The sequence below is a fragment of the Mus musculus genome, chromosome 4 (genome assembly GCF_000001635.26).
Source record: "Mus musculus strain C57BL/6J chromosome 4, GRCm38.p6 C57BL/6J".
Taxonomy (NCBI): domain Eukaryota; kingdom Metazoa; phylum Chordata; class Mammalia; order Rodentia; family Muridae; genus Mus; species Mus musculus.
Window position 1 is genome coordinate 11,048,637 of NC_000070.6, and position 27,749 is coordinate 11,076,385.

Sequence of the window (27,749 nt, forward strand, 5' to 3'; positions counted from 1 at the left end):
TTAAATTTGTACCAACTAAAACAGCTAGAATCCAAGGGCACCTGGAGGTTTGCTGAAATGGGTAAGGCAAACACCAGTTCTCTGATCTTAATTCAAAATGTTTCACCAGGCCAGAGGATATGGGCATTTGTATTCACAAACTTTCCTTTAGAAGTTGGCCTACCTTTATTTACTTTTATTTTTGGATTTTTGAGGCATGGTCTCATCTAGGCTAGCTGGCCTTAAACTCACTAGAGGATGACCCTGGTGACCCTGGTCCTCCTCCTCCACCTCCTAAGTGCCAGGATTACAGGTGTTCTTCCTTCCTTCCTTCCTTCCTTCCTTCCTTCCTTCCTTCCTTCCTTCCTTCCTTCCTTTGGACTAAGAGAGTTCTTCATGCCAGGAAATTAACAACACTAAATGATGCTCTCATTTTAGCCTTGAGGAAACTTCAGCTCATCAAGTCTGTAACATCAAATCAAAGCATCTTAGAAAGTGCTCAAGTGTTTGCTGAGCCACTAAGGATTCAGCCGAGTCTCTGCTCTCTTTAAGACCCTTTGGCAGGAGCCAAGATATTTAGCAGTTGCTGCCAAATTTATCTCCAAACACTGGCCACAATGCTAACAAAGACTCGGGAACTCTTCAACCCAGGCTGCTTCAGAATCCCAAGAAGTGAGTCCCGTTTCCATGTACTTGCCTCTGAGGATTAGCTGGAAGACTCCCCGGAGACAGCCTTGCAGCACCAGAATCAAACAAATACTTGCTGACACAAGCAACTGGGCCCTCACGCACCCATGCAATGACTCCCAGGTGCTGTCAATCAGAAGGCACTGGGAAGGCTAAGGCGACTCGAGCCCTATAGCCTTGCCCTTCCAACGTTCTCTTTTGGATTTTATTTGCAAAACTGTATTATTTTAAACTATTACTAATGCACAACTAAAGTAAACACTAATTCATAGCTAAAACAAAGACTAGAGTCACCTGCCAAGAACCACGGAAATGGGAGAAATAAGAGCCTGGAAAAAGCTGGAAGGACTTGCCACAAACCTGGTCACAGGAATGTCTCACTCATCATCCTAATCTGCTAGAGAGCAGCCATGTAAATACTTTTAATCTGTGCAACCAGTAAGTGTTTTATAATCTAAAATTTAGCCACTTGACTCCTGGAACTTTGGAGGCAGAAGTAAGTGGATCTTTGAGTTCGAGCAAGTTCTAAGACAGCTAAGGCTACACAGAGAAATACTGTCTGGGGAAAAACAAAATAAGTAAATAAATAAAATAAATTAAAAATGCACATTTCTAGGGCTGGAGAAATGGCTCAGCGGTTAAGAGCACCGAAGGTTCTGAGTTCAAATCCCAGCAACCACATGATGGCTCACAACCATCCATAATGAGATCTGATGCCATCCTCTGGCATGTCTGAAGACAGCTACAGTATACTTACATATAATAAGAAATAAATCTTTTAAAATATGCACATTTCCTGTTGGGTGTAGTGGTACACACCTTTAGTCCCTGAAGCAGAGGTTCTAGAAGTTCAAGGCCAGCCTAGTCTACCTGGCAATTTCTAGGGTAGCCAAGTCAGACAAAGTAAATCCTGCCTCAAAAAAAGCAAACAAACAAACAAAATGCACAACCTCTTGATGGCTGCTCAGAGCAATCCTGTTAGTATAATTCCCACTGATATGGAGTCACAGCCGAGCTGATGCTGAACAACCGAGGCTGTGGCTCAGTCAGCTGGGGTAGTAAGAAAGGGAAAGCTTCCGGACGACCCGGAAAGAAGCTAAATAAGGCTCCAACTGTGATGAGCGCTGCTTATCTTAAACTCCGAGGCCTTTCATCACTATGGATACATTTTTTGGTTAGGAAGGCTAGCATTAGGGTTATACAGCTTAACAACCACTTAGACTTAAAGTTCATTTTCATGCTCTAAAAATACATCTGGCAGCTCCACGGAGCATCTCATGCCGGCATGGTGCAGTGTGGTCCTAAACCTTTGAATCCTAAGGATGAGACACGGGAAGGTGCTGCCTTTCCCTCCCACCCGGCTCTTCCTAGGATCTCAACTTCCCAGTAATGGCTCAGCAGCCCCGTCTGGCATGCCAGCCCCACTGAAGTTCTGCAGCTGATCTGTGAGCTACCTTAACCCGAGCAACAGTGCCTTTCTCCTTAAGTAAAATGTTAGTTTCCAAGGCTGGGAAGCTGGCTTAGCGGTTAAGAACTCTTACAGAAGTTCCCGTATCCACATCAGGTGGCTCACAACCACCAGTGACTCCAGTTCCATGGTTATCTGACACCCTCTGGCCTCTGTGGATTCTTGCACATAAATTGACAAAGGCACATGCGGACACACACACACACACACACACACACACACACACGTTAGCTTTTAATGTTTCTTTAAAAAAAAAAACTCAGACCACACATTTTTTTTAAACCAATAAACTAAAAGTAAATCAGTATGAGCAACATAAAATCATTTTAGTATCTTTTTCTCCATGATTGAATATACAAAGATAATGGAAGTAACATGTTCTTCTGCTGTAAAGACGGATGGAATATATCAAAGTCTACTCGCTGGATTTTCTTTAAGTAGTCCTCTAGAGAAACCTGGAGAAAGAGAGCAGCGGTCACTAGATCATAAAATGATCACATTTCCTAAAATGAGAAAAGTGCAGCCCAGCACGATGGTCACGATGGTCACACCCGCAATCCCAACACCCAGGAAATTGAAACAGGAGAACTGCCATGAGTTTGGGGCCAGCCTGTGCTAAATGATTAAATGGAGGCCAACCTGGGCTACATAGTAAGAAAGTCCATGTTTCAAAGAAAAAGTACAAGTATTAAAGCTATGAACACCGGGCCTCTGTTGATCGTACATATATTAATGTTTTGCCCAAGGCCTAAGCATTGGGGAAACTGTGCTGCTGCTTCTGAGGCACTAGAAAGGAAGATGTCCAGCTAGGAAGTAGGTAGGTAATGGATGACCCCATCTGTGAGAGCCTGAGTGTGATGCCGAAGACCAAAAAAAGTAATTGTTTTCTTTCCTAACAGTCGTCGTCTTCTTCTTTTTTTGTTTTTTGTTTTGGTTTTTCGAGACAGGGTTTCTCTGTGTAGCCCTGGCTGTCCTGGAACTCACTTTGTAGACCAGGCTGGCCTCGAACTCAGAAATCTGCCTGCCTCTGCCTCCCGAGTGCTGGGACTAAAGGTGTGCACCACCACGCCCGGCTCTAACAGTCTTCTTAAATATCAGCAGGCATCCCAGACTGGCCTCAAATACCCAAGCACCTTCCCTTAGCTTCTGGAGCAGTGGAATTACAGTGTGTGCCACCACAAACAGAAAAACTAGTCAAGGACTATGAAACATCTCCAAAAGCGGTGTGCTGTGACGCTCAAGCAGACTGTTCGTTTTCTAAGGTGTATTTATTTATGGGGCACCACACAGCACCTGCAATAGCAAGAAGGGCATCAGATCAGAGCTGGCTTATGGCTGACCATGAGCTGCCTGGCGTGGGGCAGCAAGTGCTCTTAACCACTGCACATCTCCCCAGCCCCTCAAGATGACCTTTTAAAAAATTATTTGTTGAAGTTTAATGAGTCTCTTTGTTCTTGCTAGAAAACAAGATTTTTTTGGACAAAAAGACTAATCACAGGTCCCTATAAAAGTCACCCTACCCAGCACCTATCACGCAAGGATTAAGGAAAGACAGGAATTGCATAGTATTCTTTAATTTTTGGTTGTCTGTTGATTTGGCTAATTTATAGTTTCCTCTTGTCTACCGCCCAGGCACTGGCATTCCTAACACGATTACACTGTAACTGAACTATGCACCTGCCCTTAAGCTACTCTATAAAACCAAAAATTGCAAGCCGGGCATGGTGGCACACGCCTTTAATCCCGGCACTCAGGAGGCAGAGGAGGCGGATTTCTGAGTTCGAGGCCAGCCTGGTCTACAGAGTGAGTGCCAGGGCTATACATATATCTCAAACACCCCCTCCCCCCAAAAAAAAAATTTGCTTAAGTTTGCACTTCATGATTCTGAGGCCCCCAACCCTTCTCAGACAACATCCACAGCGCCCCCTAGAGTTCTGCAGCATACCCCTGGGCAGGGTCAAACAAGAATGAATGAGGCCTCTGTCTTTCTCTCCTTTTAGACTGTTTTCATTGTGTATTATGCAGTGTGTGGAGATCAGAGGAGCCAGTTCTCTTCTTACATCTTCTTACACCATGAGCTCCCGATCAACATGGTACCATAAACACCTCCACTCCCTGGAACCTCCCTGACCATACAGCTAAGAATTTTGTGGGGTCCCTTCCTTCCTACTTCCGAGTGCATGCTGGGGGTTGAACCCAGACTGCTGGTTTATATAAGAAACACCGTTACCTGCTAAGCCATCTTACAGGAAGGGAATTTGAGCCCAGGAAACTACCTTTTAAACTGTGTTTTCAGGTTCTTTCAATACAACCAGCTCAGCAATGCCCTGTGAGCTGACGATACTGCATGGTCAGGTTACCATGGAGACACTCCAACCAGGTGGCTCCTTTTGTAATTCTCATTTTACTGAGTACAATTGAGGAACACAGGGGTTAAAGAAATTAAGGCCCCAAGGCTAGAAAGAGACAGAGTGGAGTAAAGACAAGCTAGCCTGGCTGCAGAGCCTGTGCTGACCACATCACAGAAAACCCACGTGCCATCATAGACTAATCAAGCCACCATGAGGAAGGGAAACAGAATCAAAAGAAGTACTCTGGAGACTCGAGAAATGTCCCCAGCCTGCTCACTAGGCACCCAGCCTTCTCCACTGAAGCACTCACCGTCTGAAGAAAAGCAGGAAACGCTTCCGCAGGGACGCTTCTGTGGAAGGACCTCGCCTTAGAGGAAGAAGGAAAGAAACTGGTTGGAAAGCTTCAGGAACAGCCTCCCTGAGACCACAAAGCAGCAGTGGCTTGACAAAGGCCTCTCACAAAAGCAAGAAAACAGCTCATCTCCTGCTGCTCAAGTCTAGCTTCAAAGCCTCATGGATTTAACAAAAACCAACTCTGTCCTATCAAAGCCCCTCCCGCTATCTTTCGGCTTAGCTGTGGCACTGCCCAACTCCCTCACCACACCTCACACTAACTCTGCTTAGACAGCCTCCTGTTCAGGTGCACAGGTGACCCTCTAGTGGGTCTGCCTCTGTCTGACTCATTCACATCTTTATTCCATTATTTCACTTTCATCCTGATTAGGTCCCTAGTGATCAGGCATCGGCTATTCCTGCAATGCAAACGTCTTTTTATTTAACCTGTAATCCCAATTCAGCCTGACTCTGGCTCTCCCACACTGAGCCACCTGGTGCACTCCAGCTGATGCCATCGCTCTCCCACACTGAGCCACCTGGTGCACTCCAGCTGATGCCATCGTTCTCTCACACTGAGCCACCTGGTGCACTCCAGCTGATGCCATCGCTCTCCCACACTGAGCCACCTGGTGCACTCCAGCTGATGCCATCGTTCTCTCACACTGAGCCACCTGGTGCACTCCAGCTGATGCCATCGCTCTCTCACACTGAGCCACCTGGTGCACTCCAGCTGATGCCATCGCTCTCCCACACTGATCCACCTGGTGCACTCCAGCTGATGCCATCGTTCTCTCACACTGAGCCACCTGGTGCACTCCAGCTGATGCCATCGTTCTCTCACACTGAGCCACCTGGTGCACTCCAGCTGATGCCATCGTTCTCTCACACTGAGCCACCTGGTGCACTCCAGCTGATGCCATCGTTCTCTCACACTGAGCCACCTGGTGCACTCCAGCTGATGCCATCGTTCTCTCACACTGAGCCACCTGGTGCACTCCAGCTGATGCCATCGTTCTCTCACACTGAGCCACCTGGTGCACTCCAGCTGATGCCATCGTTCTCTCACACTGAGCCACCTGGTGCACTCCAGCTGATGCCATCGTTCTCTCACACTGAGCCACCTGGTGCACTCCAGCTGATGCCATCGCTCTCTCACACTGAGCCACCTGGTGCACTCCAGCTGATGCCATCGTTCTCCCACACTGAGCCACCTGGTGCACTCCAGCTGATGCCATCGCTCTCCCACACTGATCCACCTGGTGCACTCCAGCTGATGCCATCGCTCTCTCACACTGAGCCACCTGGTGCACTCCAGCTGATGCCATCGCTCTCCCACACTGATCCACCTGGTGCACTCCAGCTGATGCCATCGCTCTCTCACACTGAGCCACCTGGTGCACTCCAGCTGATGCCATCGTTCTCCCACACTGAGCCACCTGGTGCACTCCAGCTGATGCCATCGCTCTCCCACACTGAGCCACCTGGTGCACTCCAGCTGATGCCATCGTTCTCTCACACTGAGCCACCTGGTGCACTCCAGCTGATGCCATCGTTCTCCCACACTGAGCCACCTGGTGCACTCCAGCTGATGCCATCGCTCTCCCACACTGATCCACCTGGTGCACTCCAGCTGATGCCATCGCTCTCCCACACTGATCCACCTGGTGCACTCCAGCTGATGCCATCGTTCTCCCACACTGAGCCACCTGGTGCACTCCAGCTGATGCCATCGCTCTCCCACACTGAGCCACCTGGTGCACTCCAGCTGATGCCATCGCTCTCCCACACTGAGCCACCTGGTGCACTCCAGCTGATGCCATCGCTCTCCCACACTGAGCCACCTGGTGCACTCCAGCTGATGCCATCGCTCTCCCACACTGAGCCACCTGGTGCACTCCAGCTGATGCCATCGCTCTCCCACACTGAGCCACCTGGTGCACTCCAGCTGATGCCATCGCTCTCCCACACTGAGCCACCTGGTGCACTCCAGCTGATGCCATCGCTCTCTCACACTGAGCCACCTGGTGCACTCCAGCTGATGCCATCGCTCTCCCACACTGAGCCACCTGGTGCACTCCAGCTGATGCCATCGCTCTCCCACACTGAGCCACCTGGTGCACTCCAGCTGATGCCATCGCTCTCCCACACTGAGCCACCTGGTGCACTCCAGCTGATGCCATCGCTCTCCCACACTGAGCCACCTGGTGCACTCCAGCTGATGCCATCGCTCTCTCACACTGAGCCACCTGGTGCACTCCAGCTGATGCCATCGCTCTCCCACACTGAGCCACCTGGTGCACTCCAGCTGATGCCATCGCTCTCCCACACTGAGCCACCTGGTGCACTCCAGCTGATGCCATCGCTCTCCCACACTGAGCCACCTGGTGCACTCCAGCTGATGCCATCGCTCTCCCACACTGATCCACCTGGTGCACTCCAGCTGATGCCATCGCTCTCCCACACTGAGCCACCTGGTGCACTCCAGCTGATGCCATCGCTCTCCCACACTGAGCCACCTGGTGCACTCCAGCTGATGCCATCGCTCTCCCACACTGAGCCACCTGGTGCACTCCAGCTGATGCCATCGCTCTCCCACACTGAGCCACCTGGTGCACTCCAGCTGATGCCATCGTTCTGCATTTGCCAGACCGACACTTCCCAGGTCTTTGTCTATAACAGAGACTCCACATTGTCTGTTACACCAGGAAGAACACACCCTGCCTCCACTTCCTGACTACACACTGTGGTTTTACTCCCGACAGCATACTCAGATCGCTCCACAGCCATCCATAGTGCTCTACGCCATGGTCACCTTTCTCTCAGCCTCTCCGCAGTTCAGGAATGCTGGTACTCTCAGGATGGGGCCTCCCAGTTCTCCTTCTCTTTAGCTTCTTCCTAATAAATTTTAGCCCTGTCTTCAAGTTAATGAATGGGCATGGCCTCACACCTCTGTCCCCCATCCTCATCTGGAGGCACACTCCTTGAGCAACATCTGGACTTACAGCATTGACAGTAACCTCTCACTTGGTGACTCTAACTCTGACCTGTCAAAGTCACAATCCTGCATTCTCCTAGCCCATCTCTCTAAATGTCACCCACCTCAAATGGAATTATAACCAAAGATGAGCACCAAGCAAACCACTCAGTCTTGCACTGACAGGGACTAGTGTGGTCCACCTACCACACTAGTGAACACTGTGCAGCCTTTACTTGTTCTCCTCACCATCTTGTCACAGTCAGTCAATTATCAAGTGTCACAGTGGCTGTTGGCATATACACACACATGCATATCTCTCCAAACACCATTTCCTTTTTGGAAGTAAATCTTACGTGTAGAAGCCCTGGGTGTTATTAACATGAGCACAGCCATGTCAAGTCCTCCCACCAGCACCGCAGACCCACGGGAATGACAAAGCTTTCCCTGAGTCAGGCTCAGAGAAATGACAAAAACCTTTCCTTGGTCTGTGTTCAAATGTTGACACAATGTGCAGATGTTCCAGGGCCAAGACTGCTCACCTTCAGAAACCTACTGAGACTATCGAACCCTTCCTCCTGCTGCTGCACAGGATAAACACTGAGTTTCCAGGTGAGCAGTAGTTGCCCTCTATCAGAGCGAGCACAGACCACCAGATTCTTGCTCTCTATGTGTCTCTGCTGTTTTTTCACTGTCTGTCATTTCTTAGTTCCTGAGAAGCCCCAGTCAGGTGTCCAGGACTAAGCTGTGTGTGGCCAGATGTGATGAGACACTCTTTTGCCAGCTCCCAATCTTTCTTGTCTCACACACTTCCAGGGCCAGGCTGGTAGCACACATCCATCATCTCACTCAGCACGTCAGGGGCTGAAGAAAGACGATCACAAATCCAAGGCCAGTGTAGACTCCAGTGAAGTTCCTAATGACACTAAATAGCAAATCCCTGTCTCAAAAAACCAAAAGCAACAGAAACAAACAAAACCCCAGTGCCATGAGCTTTCTACTATAATACTCACAGCTCTACTTGCTGGTGACAAAAACTAACTGATATTACACTTACTGTGTGGCAGGCACCATTATTAACTCTTTGTGTGATAGCTCATTTATCTTAATAATACTCTGAGCCAGGAGGTAAGATGACCCTCTTTCTATGTGGGCCTGCCTGGTAGAGCTCTAATCACGATACGGGGCAGAACTGGCCTACATCAGGCTTTTGCTTCTAGAGTGTACACCAGCTCTCTCTGTGTCTCCTGCCTCTCAGAAACCTCCAAAGCACACCTGGTTCTTCAAGCCATGACTCTAAACCTCTTTTCTAGGAGAGCATTTTATGCAACCAATAAACCAGTAGCTTTCGGTCCTGGCTACTTAAAATGACTTGGAGACTCTGAATGCTAGTTCAGTGGTAGCTTTCCTAGCATGTGAGAGGCCCTGAGGTCAATCCCCAACACTCAACAATGAATACATTTTTTAAAGAATTATTATTTTCTTTTAAAGCTTTTTAGGCTTCTCTCTCTCTCTCTTTTTCTAGTTTTTAGTTTTTTGAGACAGAGTTTTTTGGAACTCCCTCTGTAGACCAGGGTGGCCTCAGAGATCCACCTGGCTCTAGGATTAAAGGCATGCACCATTATGCTCAACCACAAGTAAATTAATAAAACACTTGGAAATTGTAATTCGCAGTTCTACCAGTCTGGGAGAGGTAGACAAATCTCTTTGGGTCTGAGGCTAGCTTGGTCTACACAGAAAGTTCCAGAGGATTCAGGGCTATACCACGGAACCCTGCCTCAAAAAAATTTTTGTTTTTTCATAATTTCATATATAGGTGTGTGTGAATGACAGACAGACAGACAGAGAGAGACAACGTACTTAGATCATAGTCTTCCTCCCCGCACTATCTTCTCTTACCCCCCTTTCCCACCAAACCCCTCCTGAGGAGAAACTCTTAAAGAACAAAACCAGACTCAGGAGCACACCATTTAGGAACCGTCGGAGAGTCAAATGGAAAAATAAATTCACGGTAGAAAGGTCAAAAAGAGCGAGAGCGAGAGTAAGATGACTTCAGTTCGGGTCAGTTGGGACCCCTTCCCAGCTGGAGTCCCATTGGAACGGTTAGGCAACATAAAGCTGGGTGACATGCCTTCCCTCTGAGGCAGCAGTGAGAGCAGAGGGAGCATGCAGTCAGCAGGACAGAGCCAGACATCTGGGGCAGCCATGAGCCCAGCCTGCAGCAGCAGCCGGCAACAAGCCAGGACATAAAGGCTCCAGCGACTGAGAATGCTGGCTGCGAATGGGGCTCTCGGGGGAAAGAGAGACAGGCGTCGTGGAAGGAAGGCAGACATTCTGTGGACGAGCTCACTGAGAAAGCTCATACTCACAAAAGGCTGTGTGTCATCAGCTGAGGGTGGAAGGGGGTTTTCTAGAATAGGAAAAGGTTGACTCCAACAAACAATGGAATAAAGACCATCATGGTAAGACTCCATAGTATACTATAGAAATGCTACAGCATATGTAAGTCCATCGCAGGCCATAGAAAGAGCCCTAGCTGTGGTGATAACTTCCTAAGTGACTGGCGAAGAGGCTACTTACATGCTTTAGGTGCAAGTGGGCCTGGCTGGCAATGTCATATACTACATCTCTCACATTTTTATCTTGGTTCCTCCGTAGAAAGTCCTCTTGTGAAACACCATGCTGTGAAGAAAGTATGTTAAGAATCTATAAGTATATTCAAAATCAATATTGCTTTAAAAAAAAACCAAACAGACAGACAGCCTATATAGGATAAAGGCTAAATTTTAAATTGTGTGTGTATAAGTGTGAGGGGCAATCTTCCTTGTCAACTTGATTGGCTATATAACCAACTAAGAGACATGCTCGGTGGGTCTCTGAAGGTATTTCCTAGAACAACTAAGGGGCAAAGATGTCTCCCAGATGTTTGAATGAAACACCTGCTGTTTTTGCATGTCACCTTTGCTCCTTGCTGGGGTACGCATCTGCCACTGCTACTAGTGAGTGCTACCATGCTACTACCACTGCTGCCATGCTTAACTGACACTGGAGGCTACCTTCTCTGGACTTTAAATGTACACTAAAGACCTGCAGCTCTCCAGGAATCCCCCAGGCCTTTCAGTGCCAGGCTGGGACGCCTGAGGCAACTAGCCATGGGGCCTGACCAGGTGCTCAGTTTCTCCAGTGTGCAGGTAGCTGCTACTGGACACAAGGCAAGCCAAGGTCATACCCCCTTTTTAGGGTATATATTCACTCTACTAGTTCTGTTTCACTAGAAAAGCCCAACTAGTGAGTACAGTGTGTGTGTGTGTGAGGGAAGAGATGGAAGAGAAAGCATAACACAATACAAAAGATTAAAAGGCGGGCTGGAGAGTCCACTCAGTACTTAGGAGTGCTTGTTGCTCTTGCAGAGGACTGCTCTCAGCAGAGAACGGACCAGGTTCCATCTCAGCATCTACATCTGTCTCTCAGAAACTCCTGCCCGAGAGGACCTGAGACTCTCTTCTGGCCTTCACAGGCATATTCACACATACATACATACACATCAATAAAATACATTATTTTAAAAGTTTAAAAGGGCAGACAATGAGGAAACTCATACAACCCTCCTTCCCCTTTATTGTTTTTCAAGACAGGGTCTCTGTGTAGACCTAGATACCCCAGAACTTGCTCTATGTTGGCCTCAAACCCTGCCTGCCTCTGCCTCCCAAGTGCTGGAATTAAAGGCCTGCACCACTGCCTGGCTCTGATAAACATCTTTAAAATACATATTCCAGCTGGGCGAGGCAGCCAATGTCTGTAATGCCAGCACTTGGTGGAGGCGGGAGGCTCAGGAGTTCAAGGGCATCCTCAGCTACATAGAGATTCAAGAGTTCAAGTTCAGCCTGAGCTACCAAAGACCTTGTCCTCTCCAAAGCAAATTCAACAAAAAATTATTACCACCAATAAAACAATATAAAAAACAGAGAGGCCCAGGTGAGGTTACTATAACTACATGAACAGACAGTATACAATATTCAGGCCTCTTACTACAGAAAGAAGTACCACTCCAGACACCTACATGCTCAACATATAAGGCTCTCTCTCATTGATCAAGGAATAGCAGAAAGTGATGTGCAAGGGGCTGGTGAGATGGCTCAGCGGGTAAGAGCATTGTCTGCCCTTCTGAAGGTCCTGAGTTCAAATCCTAGTAATCACATGGTGGCTCACAACCACCTGTAATGAAACCTGATGCCTTCTTTTGGGGTGTCTGAAGACAGCTACAGTGTATTTACATATAATAAATAAATCTTTTTAAAAAAAAAGAAAAAGAAAAAGAAAAAAGAAAGTGACATGCATACCTTCCAAACAGCGATATAACAAACTAAACAAAACATAGAGCATCCCTCCTCCTGGTGTCCCCAGGGGAATCAGCTGGTGCCAGCCTCACCTGCACACAGACATCCATGGGCAGGAACACCTGTCTCCTGCTACTGTGATAGGGTGTTGCTCTCAAGCACGTGACAATGCCTTGTGCCTTTCCAATGTGGCTTGCAGCATGATCTGCATGAAGATCCTTCACGCCTAGAACCACAGAAACCAAACAGGGTTGCTCTGTTGTCCTTGAAGCATAACAAATCAAGAGCACAAGACATCACCTAAACCCTGTAAAGGTATCCATTCTGTCTGACATCTGGAAAACACGATTTATGATGGAAACTGGATGTCAGGGATCTTCCTGCTGGCAGACATCGGAAGACTCTGCTTGTTAACTCTGACTGTAGCACACCAAGGACACACTGTGAATTCACTCAGCCTTCATGGGAAATACCACAAGTGGTTTTTTGGTTTTTTTTTGTCCTCTCTAAGGAATTTCCTACAAGCTTCCTGTTAGGGTGCATCAGGACAGGCCTGGGACATTCAACAGTGACTGTCCTGAGGGATGACATCAAGACAGGTCACCCTCTTCAAATGAGATACTACTGTCCTCGGCCCCAGCAACCTCCTCCTTACAGGAAGATAACCACCAGTCTGGTGCAAGACAAGAGGAAAGTGCCCATTCAATACTCTTAAAAGGAGGAGAAAAAACTCCTCCAATTTCTAAGTGTACTTTGATTTTATTTCCTCCTCTGAGGAAGAATTCCTGACAGGGAGGAGCTGAAGGAGGTGCCATAGGGAAGGTAAAGCCAGGGGTACCACCAGCTATGACCCAGAGCGCTCCAGGAGGTACCATCTGCTTCAGAGAGCCTGAGCACCCGGACATGCCTGCACAGAATATAGAGATGCTCTCTCTCTATTAAAGATATGAGCTGGCTGCAGCACGCACCTTTGAGCCCAGCATTCGGGAGGCAGAGGTAGGTGAACTCCATTGAGTTCAAGAACACCTTGGTCTGCATATTGAGTTGGCTGGCCAAGGTTATATTATGAGACCCTGTCTCAAAACTAACTAAATAAAAGTTGTAACATGATAGTGCATACTTATAACCACAGCATTTAGGGAGGCTGAGGCAGAAAGACTGCCTCTAGTTTGAGGCCAGCCTAGGCCACACAGTGAAACCCTGTCTCAAAGAGGAAATGTTACCACAGGGACAATACAGAGAGAAATTAAAAGTGCAATCTGAGGTCGGACAAGCGCTCACCCAGCACCTCCAGTGTCAGGTAGAGCAGGGAACCCTGCGTATTCTCAGCATAATTTTCAAGTTCCTGCATACTGCGGTACGCTTTGTCATCCAGATTTTTTTCCTGAAGTCAAAGAAAATGCAAATGAAGTTCATTAAGTTATTATTTTATAATACAAAGTGCTCTTTTCTATGTAATTTATTTTCATTTTATATTCATTGGTGTTTTGCCGCATGGATGTCTGTGTGAGGGTCTCAGAAGCCCTAGAGCGAGAGTCACAGACAAATGTGAGCTGCCATGTGGAGGACGGGGAATTGAACCCAGGTCCTCTGGAAGAGCAGCCTCTGAGCCAGCTCTGCAGCCCAAAAGTGCTTTTTGGTTTTTTGCCTAAAAAACAAAACAAAACAAAACAAAAACAAGAATATCATTTAACAAATTTGTTTAGACAATAAAGATTAGAATATAGCTAGGTGGGTTGGAAAGATAGCTCAGTGGTTAAGAGCGAGTGCTGCTTTGCTGGAGGATTTGACACCAATTCCCAACACCTACATCAGGCAGTCCACAGACACCTGCGATGGTAGCTCCAGGGCCTCCGACACCCTCTTCTAGCTTCCAAGAAGCACCTGTATGCATGTGGCACACACATACACACACACACACACACACACACACACACACCCCTCTAAATAAAAATAAATAAAACTTAAAAATATATACATATATAGCTAGACAGAGGATGGGTGATGAATTGGCTGTTAAGAGTGTTTGCTGCTCTTGTAGAGACCCCAGGTTCTGTTCTCAGCGTATCAGGGGAGCCCCCTGACCTCCTCAGGCACACTTGCCCATTCTGTACAAAACATTCATACATATAGAATAAAATGCTTTAAATATAGTTTTCACTCTACATAATTTTTTAAAAGTTCCATATATATGCCAGGCCAGACAGGGCTACACAAGACCCTGTCTCAAAAAGCAAAACAATTGCCCCCATATTGGCGCTTACTCATCACCTCACAGAATAAGGCTCAAGAATATTATGGATGCACAAACCCCACAGGCACAAGCTTCACGTCTCAGGTTCTTACTGGTCATGTGTGTAAGGTGGGTGCTGTATTGCTGAGTTGAGGGTTTCTAATATGTCTCACACATTAAGCCCTTCCCAGATAAGGTATCTCCCATTCTCTCTGGATTTTTAGCCCTTTGAACTTTTAATTTTAAGGAATTTTAATTTATCTCTTTTTTTTCCTTATATATGTCATTGTTATACTTAGGAAACTATCACCTAACTTAAAATCACAAAGATTTATAGTTTACATCAATGTTTTCTCCAAAAAGATTTTTGGTTTTTCTATAGGCCATCAAACTATACTACTGACTTTCATAATCTGAGGCAGCAGTCCTCATACTATTATAATAACTTAGTCTGTTTAGTTAAATATTTTTAGAAACAGGGTCTCAGGCAGACCAAGCTGCCCTTAACTATGACTGTGCCTAACTAAGCATGGCCTTGAACCCTCGTCCTCACGTGCCAAGGGCTGGAGTATGGACCATGACACCTAGCCAGATTCCTTCTTTTGCACATATATACCCCATGGTCCCAGAACCAACTGATGAAAACAATACTTTTCCTACTGAATTATTCAGATAGTCAACTGACGATAAATATATGTTTTGTATCTGCTGTCTCCACTCCTCCATCCCCCAACTGAGACAGGATTTCTCTGTAATAGCCCTGGCTGTCCTGGAACTCACCCCGTAAACCAGGCTGGCCTCGAACTCTCAGAGATCGGCCTGCGTCTGCCTCCTGAGTGCTGGGATTAAAGATGTGCATCACCACTGCCCCGCTTGCTTATAAAAACCGATTAATTTTGTGTGTCTACATAAATGAGAGCAGGCATGGCTGTTCCAGGTAGACATGTAGAGGTCATGGGACAACTCTGGGAAGTCAGTTCTCTCTTGGCACCTGTGGATTAACGGGGTCAAACTCAGGTCATGAGGCTTCTGCAGTAAGTCCTGTCACTTCCTGAGCCACCCTGCCTGTCCCTGGCCTCTATGTCTGTACCACTGATCTGTATGTCCATCCTTTGCCAATACCACAGTTATGTTTTGTATAAACAGCTTATTAATTGAAGGAGGAGGAGACAACGGCCAAGGAGCGGACACGTAGAAAAAGACTGCATCAAGACTGTAGACTGTCTGAGCAAGCTGGATGGGACAGGATATACCTGTGACCCCTGCACTCCAGACCAGGGTGAGCAGGGAGATCTGACGTCAAGATCACCCTTAGTTCCAGAACAGGCTGGCTACATGAGACCTGGTCTTAAGAAGAAACAAAAAATAAACAAAACAAAAGTTCCTTACTTTTACCCAGCCTCCTTCAACACTAAGTGCTGGGGCTGAGCAGAATGGCACTTTGTGAGCCCAGCACTCAGGACGCTGCTGCAAGTTCAGGGCTAACTGACCACTGGTGAGTTCCACCAGGCAGGGATATACAGTGAGGTCCTGTCTCAAAGCACTCTAGGGCTGGAGCGATGGCTTGGTGGTTAAGAGCACTTGCTGCTCTTTCAGATGACCCAGTCTCGATTCTCAGCACACTGTCTATGTAAAATGACTAACAGCATCTAACTCCAGTTCCAGAAGACTCAACCCCTTCTCCTGGGTTCCTTGGACAGCGTGTACACGTGATGTATGGGTACACATGATGTATGGGTACACATGATGTATGGGTACACGTGATGTATGGGTGCACATGGAGACTAAACATCTATACACAGACATTTTAAAAATCTCAAAAAAAAAAAAAAAAAGTAAGAGACAGGGATGTAGCCCAGTGGGCAGCATCCATAAACCCATGTTTGGCTGCCCAGCGCAGCATGAAACTAGGCATGGCAGCACAGACCTGTAACTGATACACTCAAGAGGCAGAGGCAGGAGGATCCAGTTTCAAGGTCATCCTGCACTACACAGTGAGTTCAAGGACAGCCTAGCATACACGAGACCCTGTCTGGAAAAAAATTACAGAATAAGTAAATAAAGCAAACATACATTTTCCTGACCATGATGTGTGATTAAACACTGGGCCAAGGATACCGACCCAGAATGCATCAACCAGACTACAAAAATGGTGCCAGGGCACAGAGCAAGAAGCAGCTCAGCTGGGCCAGTCTTCAGGTCTAAGAATTCAACAGCAATGCCTACCATGGGAATTGTCAAACTGTATGATCATCACTTCTTGGACACACATCCAAGCACCAGGGCACGTAAATATATGTATAAGATACTCCGGCAGCTGATGACAACAAGGAAGGAGTCATGTTGAGACATGGTGATCATGCATGAAGAAATGAGTCATGCTAAGGTATAGTGATCATACATGAAGAAATGAGTCATGTTGAGACATGGTGATCATGCATGAAGAAATGAGTCATGCTAAGGTATAGTGATCATACATGAAGAAATGAGTCATGTTGAGACATGGTGATCATGCATGAAGAAATGAGTCATGCTAAGGCATGGTGATCATACATGAAGAAATGAGTCATGTTGAGACATGGTGATCATGCATGAAGAAATGAGTCATGTTGAGACATGGTGATCATACATGAAGAAATGAGTCATGTTGAGACATGGTGATCATGCATGAAGAAATGAGTCATGTTGAGACATGGTGATCATACATGAAGAAATGAGTCATGTTGAGACATGGTGATCATGCATGAAGAAATGAGTCATGTTAAGGTATGGTAATCGGAGTGTAGTACCATGATTCCTCTGGTTACCTTCTTATCCACTCATCTAGTTTACCTGGTGCTAGAGATTAAACCCACCACTGCAAAAGCTCTACCAGTGATCCAGATCCCCTGCCCAGAAAGTTTTTATAAGATGCATATGAGGCCAGACAGTGGTGACACACACCTCTAATTCCAGTACTTCAGAAGCAGAGGCAGGTGGATCTCTGAGTTGGAGGCCAGCCTAGTCTACAGAGTGAGTTCTAGGACAACCACAACTACTCAGAAAAACCCTGCCTCGAAAACTAAAAACCTAAAACAAACAAACAAACAAACAAAAACCAAGAAACCCGGGGCTGGAGAGATGGCTCAGTGGTTAAGAGAGCCAACTGCTCTTCTAAAGGTCCTGAGTTCAAATCCCAGAGGTCCCGAGTTCAAATCCCAGCAACCACATGGTGGCTCACAACCATCTGTAATGAGATCTGATGCCTTCTGGTTCATCTGAAGACAGCTACAGTGTACTTGGATATAATAATAAATAAATCTTTAAAAAAATACAAACCCAAAAAGATAATTTATATTTACTGAAAAATGATGTGACTAGGGTTTACTTGTTTTGTTTTTGTTTTTAAAGCCAATGAAGTTAATCAAGAGTTAAAATATAAATGAAATAAAATCAGATAGCTGTCTGGGTGCTCATCTCTACCCGACTGCGGGGAGAGAGGGAAGGAGGTGCAGGTAAGGATGCGGGAAAGGACTGTGGAAAATACCTTTGTTCTCTAAGTTTCCTTCCTCCGAAAGATTAATACGTATACAAAACTTTTCCTCCATCCATAATTAACCTAAGGATTAGGAAGGGAAAAGAATTTAAGACTTGGATAACTCCAACTTACTCTTTCATCAATGATTCTCATGAGCCACCTTTTAGTTAGGTTATGTTTCTTGACAGCCTAAAAAACAAGAGTGTTAGACATTTATAGAAGGAACTAGAAATGCCTTCTCTAGCTATGAACACAGTACACTGCAAAGGTAGGGAAGGAGCTCATCAGATAGGCATCGATGCTGAGAGCCATCAAGAGACGAGCAACCATCCAGACAGGCACGCCAGGTCCTTTCCTGTGAAGGGACACTGTAAGGCTTCCCACAGCCTTTCTTCCTGCTGTACTGGCACACGCTTAACAATCTACTTTATCTTTTTCTTTTATTTCTTTGAATATTAGGCTCTTTTTTTTTTTTTTTTCTTTTTTTTTGGTTTTTCGAGACAGGGTTTCTCTGTATAGCTCTGGCTGTCCTGGAACTCACTTTGTAGACTAGGCTGGCCTCGAACTCAGAAATCCGCCTGCCTCTGCCTTCTGAGTGCTGGGATTAAAGGTGTGCGCCACCATGCCCGACTTCTTTTTTTTTTTTTTTTAATTTTTTATATTAAAATATAATTACAGCTGGGTGATGAAACATCAAAAGTCTATGCCGCTTGAGAGTATAAAGAGGCACATCTGCAATTTCAGCACTTGAGACGCTGAGGCAGGAGGACTGCTACAAGTTCTAGGCCAACCTGGGAATACATGGTGAACTGCAAGCCACCTTGCTCTAGTGAGACACGGAGTGGGGTTGGGGAGTACATTTCCTTTTTTTTTTTTTTTTTTTTTTTTTGGTTTTTCGAGACAGGGTTTCTCTGTATAGCCCTGGCTGTCCTGGAACTCACTTTGTAGACCAGGCTGGCCTCGAACTCAGAAATCCGCCTGTCTCTGCCTCCCGAGTGCTGGGATTAAAGGCGTGCGCCACCACGCCCGGCTGGGAGTACATTTCCTGAATTTACAAGCTGTCCTAGCTATATGAGAGACTTGTCTCTATTCTTGGGGGTGCGCGAGGGGGCTGCATATTTTCTTCTAAAAAGGGGTCCTGTCACACAGCCTGGGATGTAACTTCTAGTCCTCCTGTCCCCGCCTCCCAGGGTTGGAATTAGAGTGAGTGTTACTACGCTCGGCTGGAAAATAGCCTCATCCTCGGGAAATCCCAAGCTATTTAGAAAATGATATAACACACAAATGAGTTAGAAAAATTATTTGTGTGAATATACATACATATACATACAAACACACATATGTGTGTACATATGAACATATTCAGAGGGAGGAAAAAGGAGGGACAAACTGCAGAATACAAGAGAAGAGAGACACTTGTAAATGATTAATCTGGACTGGGGTTATAGCTCAATCATTCTAGTTTGCTTTCTGTTACTGTGTTAATAAAATACTCTGACCAGAAGAAACTTAGGGAAGAAAGGTTTAGTTGGCTTACGCTTCCAGATCACAGTCCCAGGCAAGGGAAGGCAGGAACACAAGCTGGAACTTGAAGCAGGAACCACAGAGGTGTAATGCCTGTTGGTCTGCTCACTGGCTTCTGCGCAGCTGGCTTTCCTATACAGTGCAGGACCACCTGCTTAGGAATGGGACTGCCCACAGTGAGCTGGCCCTCTTCAATCAATTACTAATTAACACAATGCTCCACAGATACACCCACAGCCCACTCGGAAGGAGGCAATTCAGTTGAGTTTGTAAGGATTAGACTCAAGTCCAGGGCTTGACTGGGAAGCCTTTACCAGCTACTCTTTTTTATTTTTTATTTTTTTCCTTTCCAAGGCAGGGTTTCTCTGTGTAATCTTGGCTGTCCTGGAACTCGATCTGTAGACCAGGCTGGCCTCGAACTTGAAAATCTGCCTGCCTTTGCCTCCTAAGTGCTGGGGATACAGGCATGTGCCTTCCCCACCCAGAATTAGTTACTTATTTTTATGTATATGAGAACACTGTAGCTGTCTTCAGACACACCAGAAGAGGGCATCAGATCACATTGTAGATGGTTGTAAGGGACCATGTGGTTGTTGGGAATTGAACTCAGGACCTTTGGAAGAGTAGTCCGTGCTCTTAACTGCTGAGCCATCACTCCAGGCCTCTCTGCTGCTCTTAAAGAGCAGTGGCACACATTGTTTAGATATGCTGAGAAAAAATCACCTTGCACAAAAGATTAACAAGAACTGGCAAAAAGGACTGCTCAGCAGAGAGAATGGAAATGTTCCTACCATGGCATCAAACTTGCAGCTTCCATTCTGCAAACAGATGTGTAGAAAATTCGTAAGTAGTTTATAATATATAGACAAAATGCCTCTTTTTTCACTTAAAAACAACAACACAGGACAGCAAGATGTCTCAAAGGTGACTACTCTGTCGAGAAGGCCTGACTACCTGAGTTCAATGCACAGAAGAGGAGAGCTTGCTTGTCCTCTGAGTACCATGGGTGACATATTCTTTGGCATCCCATACCTGGCCTCCCCCCTTCTTTCCACCTCCCATACAAGAATACTAAATAAAATGTAATTAAGTTACATTTAATTCCATTTAAAGAAGCACCACAGGGTGTGGTGAGAGCTCAGTTGGAGAAGCACGTAGCATCTGAGCATAGGGACCTGAGTCCCCCAGAGTCTATGGGAAAAGCCACATCACTAGCACCAATGCAGAACCAGGCATGGTGGCCACATCTCTAACCCCAGAGCTGGGTAGCTGGGGTAGGGTAAGATACAGATACAGGAAGATCCTGGGGACTCACTGGACAAATGGTTAGTTCAAAAAATAAGATGGAAAACAGAGAAAAGTACCTATAGTCACTCTCTAGTCCCTACACACACCCTATCAGGCAGGGGTGTACATACACACACACACAATAAGTGAGCAATTATCTAAATTAGGTTAACTGAGGTAGAAAGACCCACAGTAAATGTGAGCAATACCATCCCATGGGCTACTGTGGCAGACTGAATAAAGAGAAGGAAGTGAGGGCCAACGAGATGGTTCAGCAGGTAAAGGTGCTTGCCATTAAGCCTGGCAAAATGAGTTTAATACCCTGAACCCATTTGCTAGAAAGTCAGAGCTGATTCCCACAGGCTGTACTCTGACTCCCACATGTACTTCTTGGCTCCTTCGTGTGTTTGTGCGCACACACACACACACACACACACACACACACAAATGTTTAAAATGGGGAGCAAGCTAAACACCGGCATCTCTTGCTCCCTGCCTCTGACTATGGATGCAATGTGACCAACTATCTCCTGCTCCTAAAGCTGCACTTGCCCTGCCAATGTGGACTGTACCCCTGGGACCGTAAGCCAAAATAAACCCCTCCTTCCTTAAGCTGCCTTTGCTGCAGCAAGGTATGATACTGATACACCCGACAAAACAGCTCAGAACACTAAAGGAGCCCAAGCATATTCAGGGCTGACCCCACTACCATCAGCACTCCCTGAGTCACATCCAACAAGTAGGTTCAAATGAAATTGTTATATATTAAAAGTAGTATATATACATATGTGTACATAAGCATATACGAGTGTGAGAGAGTGAGTGTGTGTGTGTGTGTGTGTGTGTGTGTGTGTTATCTCTTCCTCTTACCTTCCAGAGTTCAATGGCCACCGGCTGGTGTGGTGGGTTGTCACAGTACATATCTTCCACAGCTTTTTTCCAGAACTGCATGCGCATCAGTCCAATTGTTTTCTCAGAGACTGAGTCCTTAACCTGTAAACAGAGTTTAAAACCTCTAGGTTGGAGACATAGCTCAGTGGTAGAGTGCTTGTCTGTCTATGTATGGAAACCCAGCATAGAAACAAACAAAGACAACTTATTGTTTGAAAACCAAGTTATTATGAGGGGACCTCTGAGTTAACCCAACTGTCCTAGCCCATTACTATGGTGGTCAATACATGACTTCATTTTCAACACAAAGTATAAACTGACTGAATGCACATTTCCCTTGATGCTGCTAATTAATATCTCTTATTAGCATAATATATAGGCCAGGTGTAGTGGCTCATACCTATAATCCCAGTATTTGGGAGGATAAACAACGGCTATGAGTTTGAGGTTAACCTGAGCTATGTAGTAAGTTCCAGGCCAGCCTGGGCTACAGAATAAGGCCATGTCTAAGTTAACTGTGGAGGACACAGTTGAGCTCCATGGAGTCAGCTTTCTCCTCCCAGCTTGTGAAGTGAGTACTACTTGCTGAGCTGTCTCACTGCTTTAAAGGTTGTTTCTTGAGGCTGGAGAGATGCTCAGCAGCTGAAAGCCCTGGCTGCTCTTCCTGAGCATCCCCCACTACAGCACCCACATGGCAGCTCACAGCCATCTCTAATTACAGTGCCAGGAGATCTGATACCCTCCTCTTGTGGCCTGCACAGGCACCAGCTGCACACATGGTATACAGGCAAACACTTATACACATAAAATGATAACAAAGTTGTTTCTCCTTGAGCTGGAGGTCGCACTATCTGTAACCTCTGCACGTGACAGGTGGACATAAGAGGACTAAGGCATCCTCGGCTATATGACAAGTTTAAAGCCCATCCAAAACTCAAAGCAAGCCACGCTCTTCAGCAAACAGCTCACTCTGCTCCAAATCTGCTTTATTTCCTGTGAGAACCATTACAGTATTTGGATTGCTTGCTTATGTTAAGTATTCTTTGCTCAAATAGTCGGAAGCATTTTTTGTAACAGACACGGTAAGTACACTCAGCTGCAAGATCGTCACAAAATCAGCTCTGAACTGCTCCTGTACTGTGGATCCCAAATCTGCAACTTGATTTTTTTTTGGTGACTGACTTCAATTATTCAACATCAATTGTATGAGGGTAACCAGCCATACATTCCCCGTCAGAACTGGTGAATCAACAGGCTGTGAGGATGGCTCAGAGGCTAAAAGTACTTAGTGCCTGGCAGAGGTGTTTGGTTCTAAGCACCCATGTGGTGGCTCACAACCATCTGTAACTCCAGTTCCAGTAGCTCCAACACCCTTTCCTGACCACCATGGGCACCAGGCACACACGCAGTGTATGTAAAAGTGATAACCAAGGAAGATTTTCCTACTCTCATAGTGATAATTGCATGGAGGTTGGCAAGGTACACGCCTTTATTCCCAGCACTTGGAAGGCAATGGCAGGTGGATCTCTGTGAGTTGTAGGGTAGCCTGGTCTCTACAGTGAGTTCTGAGAAAGTCAGGGATACACAGTGAGACCCTGTATCAAAATACAAACAAACAAACAACAAACAAACAAGAATGCAGGGGTAGTTCTGACACTCTGGTCCTGTTCCCCAATTGGTTCTTGATCTGTCTGTAAAGAAGCCACGGGCCAATCGCTGGGTAGAAGGGATAGGTGTAACGTCTGGGTCCCTGGAGGCAAGCAGACAGATGCACGGGAGGAGAGGGGTTTCCAGTGCTTCTGGTGAAAAGCTGACCAGCCATAGGCTGCTCCTACTGGCAGGGGGTCAGGGGTGTTTAGGTGGGAGGTGCGGAGCTAGGCACATTGCTAAGAGCATGAGCAGGAGTTTAATAATGCCCAGCAATTATGCTAAGAAGGCAAATTGAAAGTGAACAACCTGTGTGTGTGTGTGTGTGTGTGCGCGCGCGCGCGCGCATGTGCGCCTTTTATCCATGGATTCAAGGGAAGCTGTAGGTGGGAGCTGGTAGCATGGCCTGCTCCTGGCTCAGGGTAGCAAGAATAACTGTATGGTTCAGATGCCTCATTGTCCCTGGGGAATTGCTGGTGGCTTTGAGATTTTCCAGGCAGGAGAAAAGAGTTTAGCTAAGGAAGAGAATGAACTCACTGGGACAAAAGGTGGTTGCCAAGGCTCCCGTGGAAAGGTGAGCCACGAGGAAATGCAGACTGCTAGGCACTAGCAGAGGCAGTAGCCTATTCTACACACATTCAGCTCATTCTTGTGTGTATGCCTCGCTGTGGTTCTCATACGTGTGCCACTCTATCCAAGACTCCAGCTGCCCTGTTCCTCACCACCAATATCTGACCTATCTGCTGCTGTCCTGAGAAGGCCAACCATTTGAGTAAAGTTCCTCCATTTCCACCCCCATTTCAAATTTGTCCTCTATCTTCCCATGCTCTGACCACGCAAGGAAAAAGAAGGCTCTGCTCTTCCTCTGTAATTCTGAGACAAAAACAGTCAGGGTCTGCTAGAATCTCTTGGGCTCTACTGTCTATTCAACTGCACATGAAGTCTTCAAAACACACAAAGTATGAAACTGTTAGAGAGAGTAGTAAGATACTCATTAGTTTATTCAATTGACAGACAATGCCAAATGCAAATCTGAAACACACTCAGAAAAACTTAAAAGTCTAGAATATCATTCCCAGACCCATTGAATTCATAGACCCATTGACTAGTTTTATTTCTTGATACTAATTAAGGCTGAGTAGCTAGCATGAGAAAGAAACCACTAGCAACAACTTTAAGTACATCTACCATGAATTACTCTATTTCTTTACTATTCAGTACCAAGCACACCCTACAACCATCTTGTCATAATATTTTAAGGTATTTTAATACCAGCCTGAGCCAGTTCCACATTGAAGGCCCGCAGTGCAGAAGCAGACCTTTGACACTCTGCAGGGAACAGTAAGGAACACAAGTAGCTTTCATAATCTCGTTTCCTACAACAAACAGAAACAAAGAAAAAAAGGTAGTTAGTCTTTACTTTCCAAACTGCACACACATACTGACAAAACCCAACCAGAAACAGTGAAGCCTTGGATCACAGGGGGCCTCAGTAATTAAGCTATATAGCTATTTCTCTATCAAAAATGTATCTGCTTCTCACCCCAAACACGTTAAAAAGGAAATAGTTATTATTTTATTTTCATTTACAAAGTACTTGTCATTGCTTCAGAACATTTTGCTTTTAGTAAGAACTGAAATGAGCTACAGAAGAAGAAAGGAAACCTGGGTGTGCTGACACATGCAATAATCCCAGCATTTCAGAAGTAACGGTAGGAGTGTCAGGAGTTTGAGGCTAGCCTAGGCCACATGAAACTGTCTCAAAATAACAATGAAGAAAGGCTGTGGGGGTAGATATAAGGAAAATATGTTTAATTAGTTTTTTATTACATAGAAAGACATAGAAATAAGATATATAAACCAGCAGGGTGGTGGAGCAGGCCTGTAACCCCAGTACTCAGAAGGCAAAGGTAGACTACAGAGTTAGCTCTAGGACAGCTAGCACTGTTTTACACACACACACACACACACACACACACACACACCCTATCTCAACAAACAAACAAAAACAATGTGTGTCTGTGTTTTTGCATTTGCTAAAAGAACCTAGAAGCACAAATAACCCACTCAGCCCTGGCGTCAAAAATAAAACCAGCCGGGTGTGGTGACGCACGCCTTTAATCCCAGCACTTGGGAGGCAGAGGCAGACAGATTTCTCAGTTCGAGGCCAGCCTGATCTACAAAGTGAGTTCCAGGACAGCCAGGGCTATGCAGAGAAACCCTGTCTCGGAAAAAAAAAAAAATACACCACCAAAAAACAAAACAAACAAACAAACAAAAAAACACAATTACCTAAATATGGACATTGGTTCCTAAGAACTCCAGGCACTCTTGAAAGAGTGATGTCCCAAGCTGGGGCCAGAGAAAATATAAAACAAGCTAATGACATCTTAAACATAAAGCAAAGATTCAAAGAATGGAAAGACTGATTGTCAAAAGAATACCAGAAACAAGTTTGGCAAAAGTCTACAGAAATTTGAGTATCCAGAGAATGGGTATGGTGCATACTCAGGCGTCTACAGCAAGAGACGGCGAGTCCACAATTTCATGATTTCAAGGGCAGCTTTTGAAAACATGTGAGAAGCTGTCTAGGACTATGATGGCTATCATATAGCTCAGTGGGGCAGATCTTGTCTAGCATCGCCAGGCTGTGAGCTCAGCCTCCAGCACCATAAAGAAAACAGCAACCAAACATGGCAGGTTGACAGCCAAAGCTTGTAAACTCAGTACTTGGTCAGAGTCAGGGGAACCTGAAACTCTTGGCAAACACAGAAGCAATTGCATTTCTCAGATTTGCTTCCCTAATCAGATCCAAGGTGATTTAGTTATTTTAGTTACACTCTAAAGCCCTTCAAAGCAGGCATTTGGCTGTGTACTTAAGAGCTGTTCTTCCAGAGGTGTGATTCCCAACATCACATTGGTTCACAACTGTTCCAGAAAATCTGATCGGTGGCACTAGGCATGCACACAGTTCATACACACAAGCAAAGCACGCATACACGTGAAATAAAAATAACACACAATAAAAACAACAAAACAAAACAAAAAAGACCCGACACTTGAGAGGCAGAGACCAGAAGGAGTTCCAGGCCAGCCTGGTCTACAGGGTCAACCACAGCTACATAAAAACCCTGTCTCAAAACAAACAAAAACCATACCGGATAACTGCTGTTAGCAGGGAGGGCAAAATGCAGGGGCGGTGTGGGTGGATGTAATTAAGCCATAGATTATTCATAGGGCTCAATTCCCATCAGGCCCAACCCCCACACATGTCTACAGAGGAAATCCCAGATGTCTTTCCTGACACCAGGTGAACAAAACACAAGTCATGAGGCTGTTCTTGTAAATCTCTGGCAAATCCCTTGTTCCCTTGAAATTATTAAACTTCATCTTAAAAATTGTATTTATTTTTATGTGTATGAGTGTTTGCGTACACATATGTCTATACACTGCTTACCTGGTGCTCAAGAAGGCCAGAAGAGAGCATTAGATCTCGTGTCGGGGCTGGGAATCAAACCTGAGCCTGTTCTCTTAACCGCTAACCCATTTCTCCAGCTCTTAATGCTCTAACTCTTAAACTCCCTTGATGGGAATCACAACTTGAAAGGAGAATTAAATAAGCTGCTTTGGACTTTACTTTTGTAAACAAAATTTTAGCTTTGAGGTTGCTTTGTAGTTAAATCTAAACCTCTGGCCAGTACCTCCTAAGAAGATGCGTCAAAAGTGAGTGTGCCAACTTTTGTGAGATGTGTTTATCCAAAGCACGCTGGGCAAGCACCCTACCAATGGACCTAAAAATGCGCAGGCCCCGTGAATTACTTTTAATAGTGCAGCACACAGAGCCCAAAGCCAGTTAACGGTGTTAAAGTCACTAGCTGTCCATGAATAAAAAGTGCTATGCATGCAAAGGTTGTAGGGTCCATTAACGTTAGGGTTCAGGCAGAGGATGTGCTGAGCCACGTGAACAGGCCTGCGGTCTCCTTCTCCAAGCACGGGCACAGAGCCCAGCAGAACGCAGGACCCGGAGGACGCAGCCCCAGGCTCGGGGTTCAGCGCTCTGCGTTCCACAGGCTCTGGGCTCTCGGGGATGTCCCCCGGGCGCGGCCACTCACCTCAGCAGCTCCAGGCAGTAGAGGTGGGAACCGGGGATGCCTGGCCCGCTGGCCGCCGCCACGCTGCGCCGGACCGCCGAGGGCCCCGGCAGGCGCCGCACACGTTCCCACGCATCCCGAGGCGGCTGGCGATGGAACAGGTTAGCCAAACCGAATGGCCTTGGGCCGCGGACAGAACCCAGCATGGAGGTCGCCATGACACCCGCTTCGGGTGCCCTCCGACCCTGAGGCCACGCCCCCCGGAAAGTGGCCACGCCCCCGGCAGATCTCTGCAACTCCGCAAAGGAAGGACGCCACTCAGACCAGAGCCAGGTGTCGCTATAATCCTGCACATTGGTGACTTGGTTGTCCTCTCCAGCGTCCACTCCCACAGAACCCCAGAACGCCAAAAGGGATGGGTGCCTGC

General features: G+C 46.3%; 1 protein-coding gene across 15 annotated transcripts; it reads right to left on the reverse strand.

The window, feature by feature from the left end:
• Nucleotides 1-354: 354 nt before the first annotated feature.
• Ndufaf6 (NADH:ubiquinone oxidoreductase complex assembly factor 6) lies at nucleotides 355-27,601 on the reverse strand. 15 transcript variants are annotated; one of them, XM_006538358.3, is made up of 9 exons: nucleotides 27,344-27,599; nucleotides 24,504-24,607; nucleotides 21,564-21,686; nucleotides 18,015-18,071; nucleotides 13,414-13,516; nucleotides 12,225-12,358; nucleotides 10,376-10,477; nucleotides 4,796-4,852; nucleotides 2,406-2,589 (listed from the first exon to the last, which is right to left on the reverse strand). In XM_006538358.3, the coding sequence occupies exons 2-9, from the start codon at nucleotides 24,594-24,596 to the stop codon at nucleotides 2,461-2,463; spliced, it is 798 nt and encodes a 265-aa protein (XP_006538421.1). In that variant the 5' UTR covers nucleotides 24,597-24,607; nucleotides 27,344-27,599; the 3' UTR covers nucleotides 2,406-2,460. The 15 variants fall into 15 exon arrangements, 14 of the variants coding, with proteins under 14 accessions (XP_006538418.1, XP_006538421.1, XP_006538423.1 ...); XM_006538360.4 differs by having other exon boundaries at nucleotides 24,551-24,607; nucleotides 27,344-27,583; NM_001085493.2 differs by having other exon boundaries at nucleotides 2,409-2,589; nucleotides 24,508-24,607; nucleotides 27,344-27,569.
• Nucleotides 27,602-27,749: the final 148 nt, after the last annotated feature.

Excerpts from the sequence above, each read along its gene's own strand:
- Ndufaf6 (NM_001085493.2), bottom strand. The coding sequence starts at position 27,540 with ATGGCGACCTCCATGCTGGGTTCTGTCCGCGGCCCAAGGCCATTCGGT. Across the intron at positions 24,608-27,343 it reads TACTGCCTGGAGCTGCTGAG|GAAACGAGATTATGAAAGCT; the intron begins GTGAGTGGCCGC and ends TGTTTGTTGTAG. Across the intron at positions 18,072-21,563 it reads TGGCCATTGAACTCTGGAAG|GCTGTCAAGAAACATAACCT; the intron begins GTAAGAGGAAGA and ends CTTGTTTTTTAG.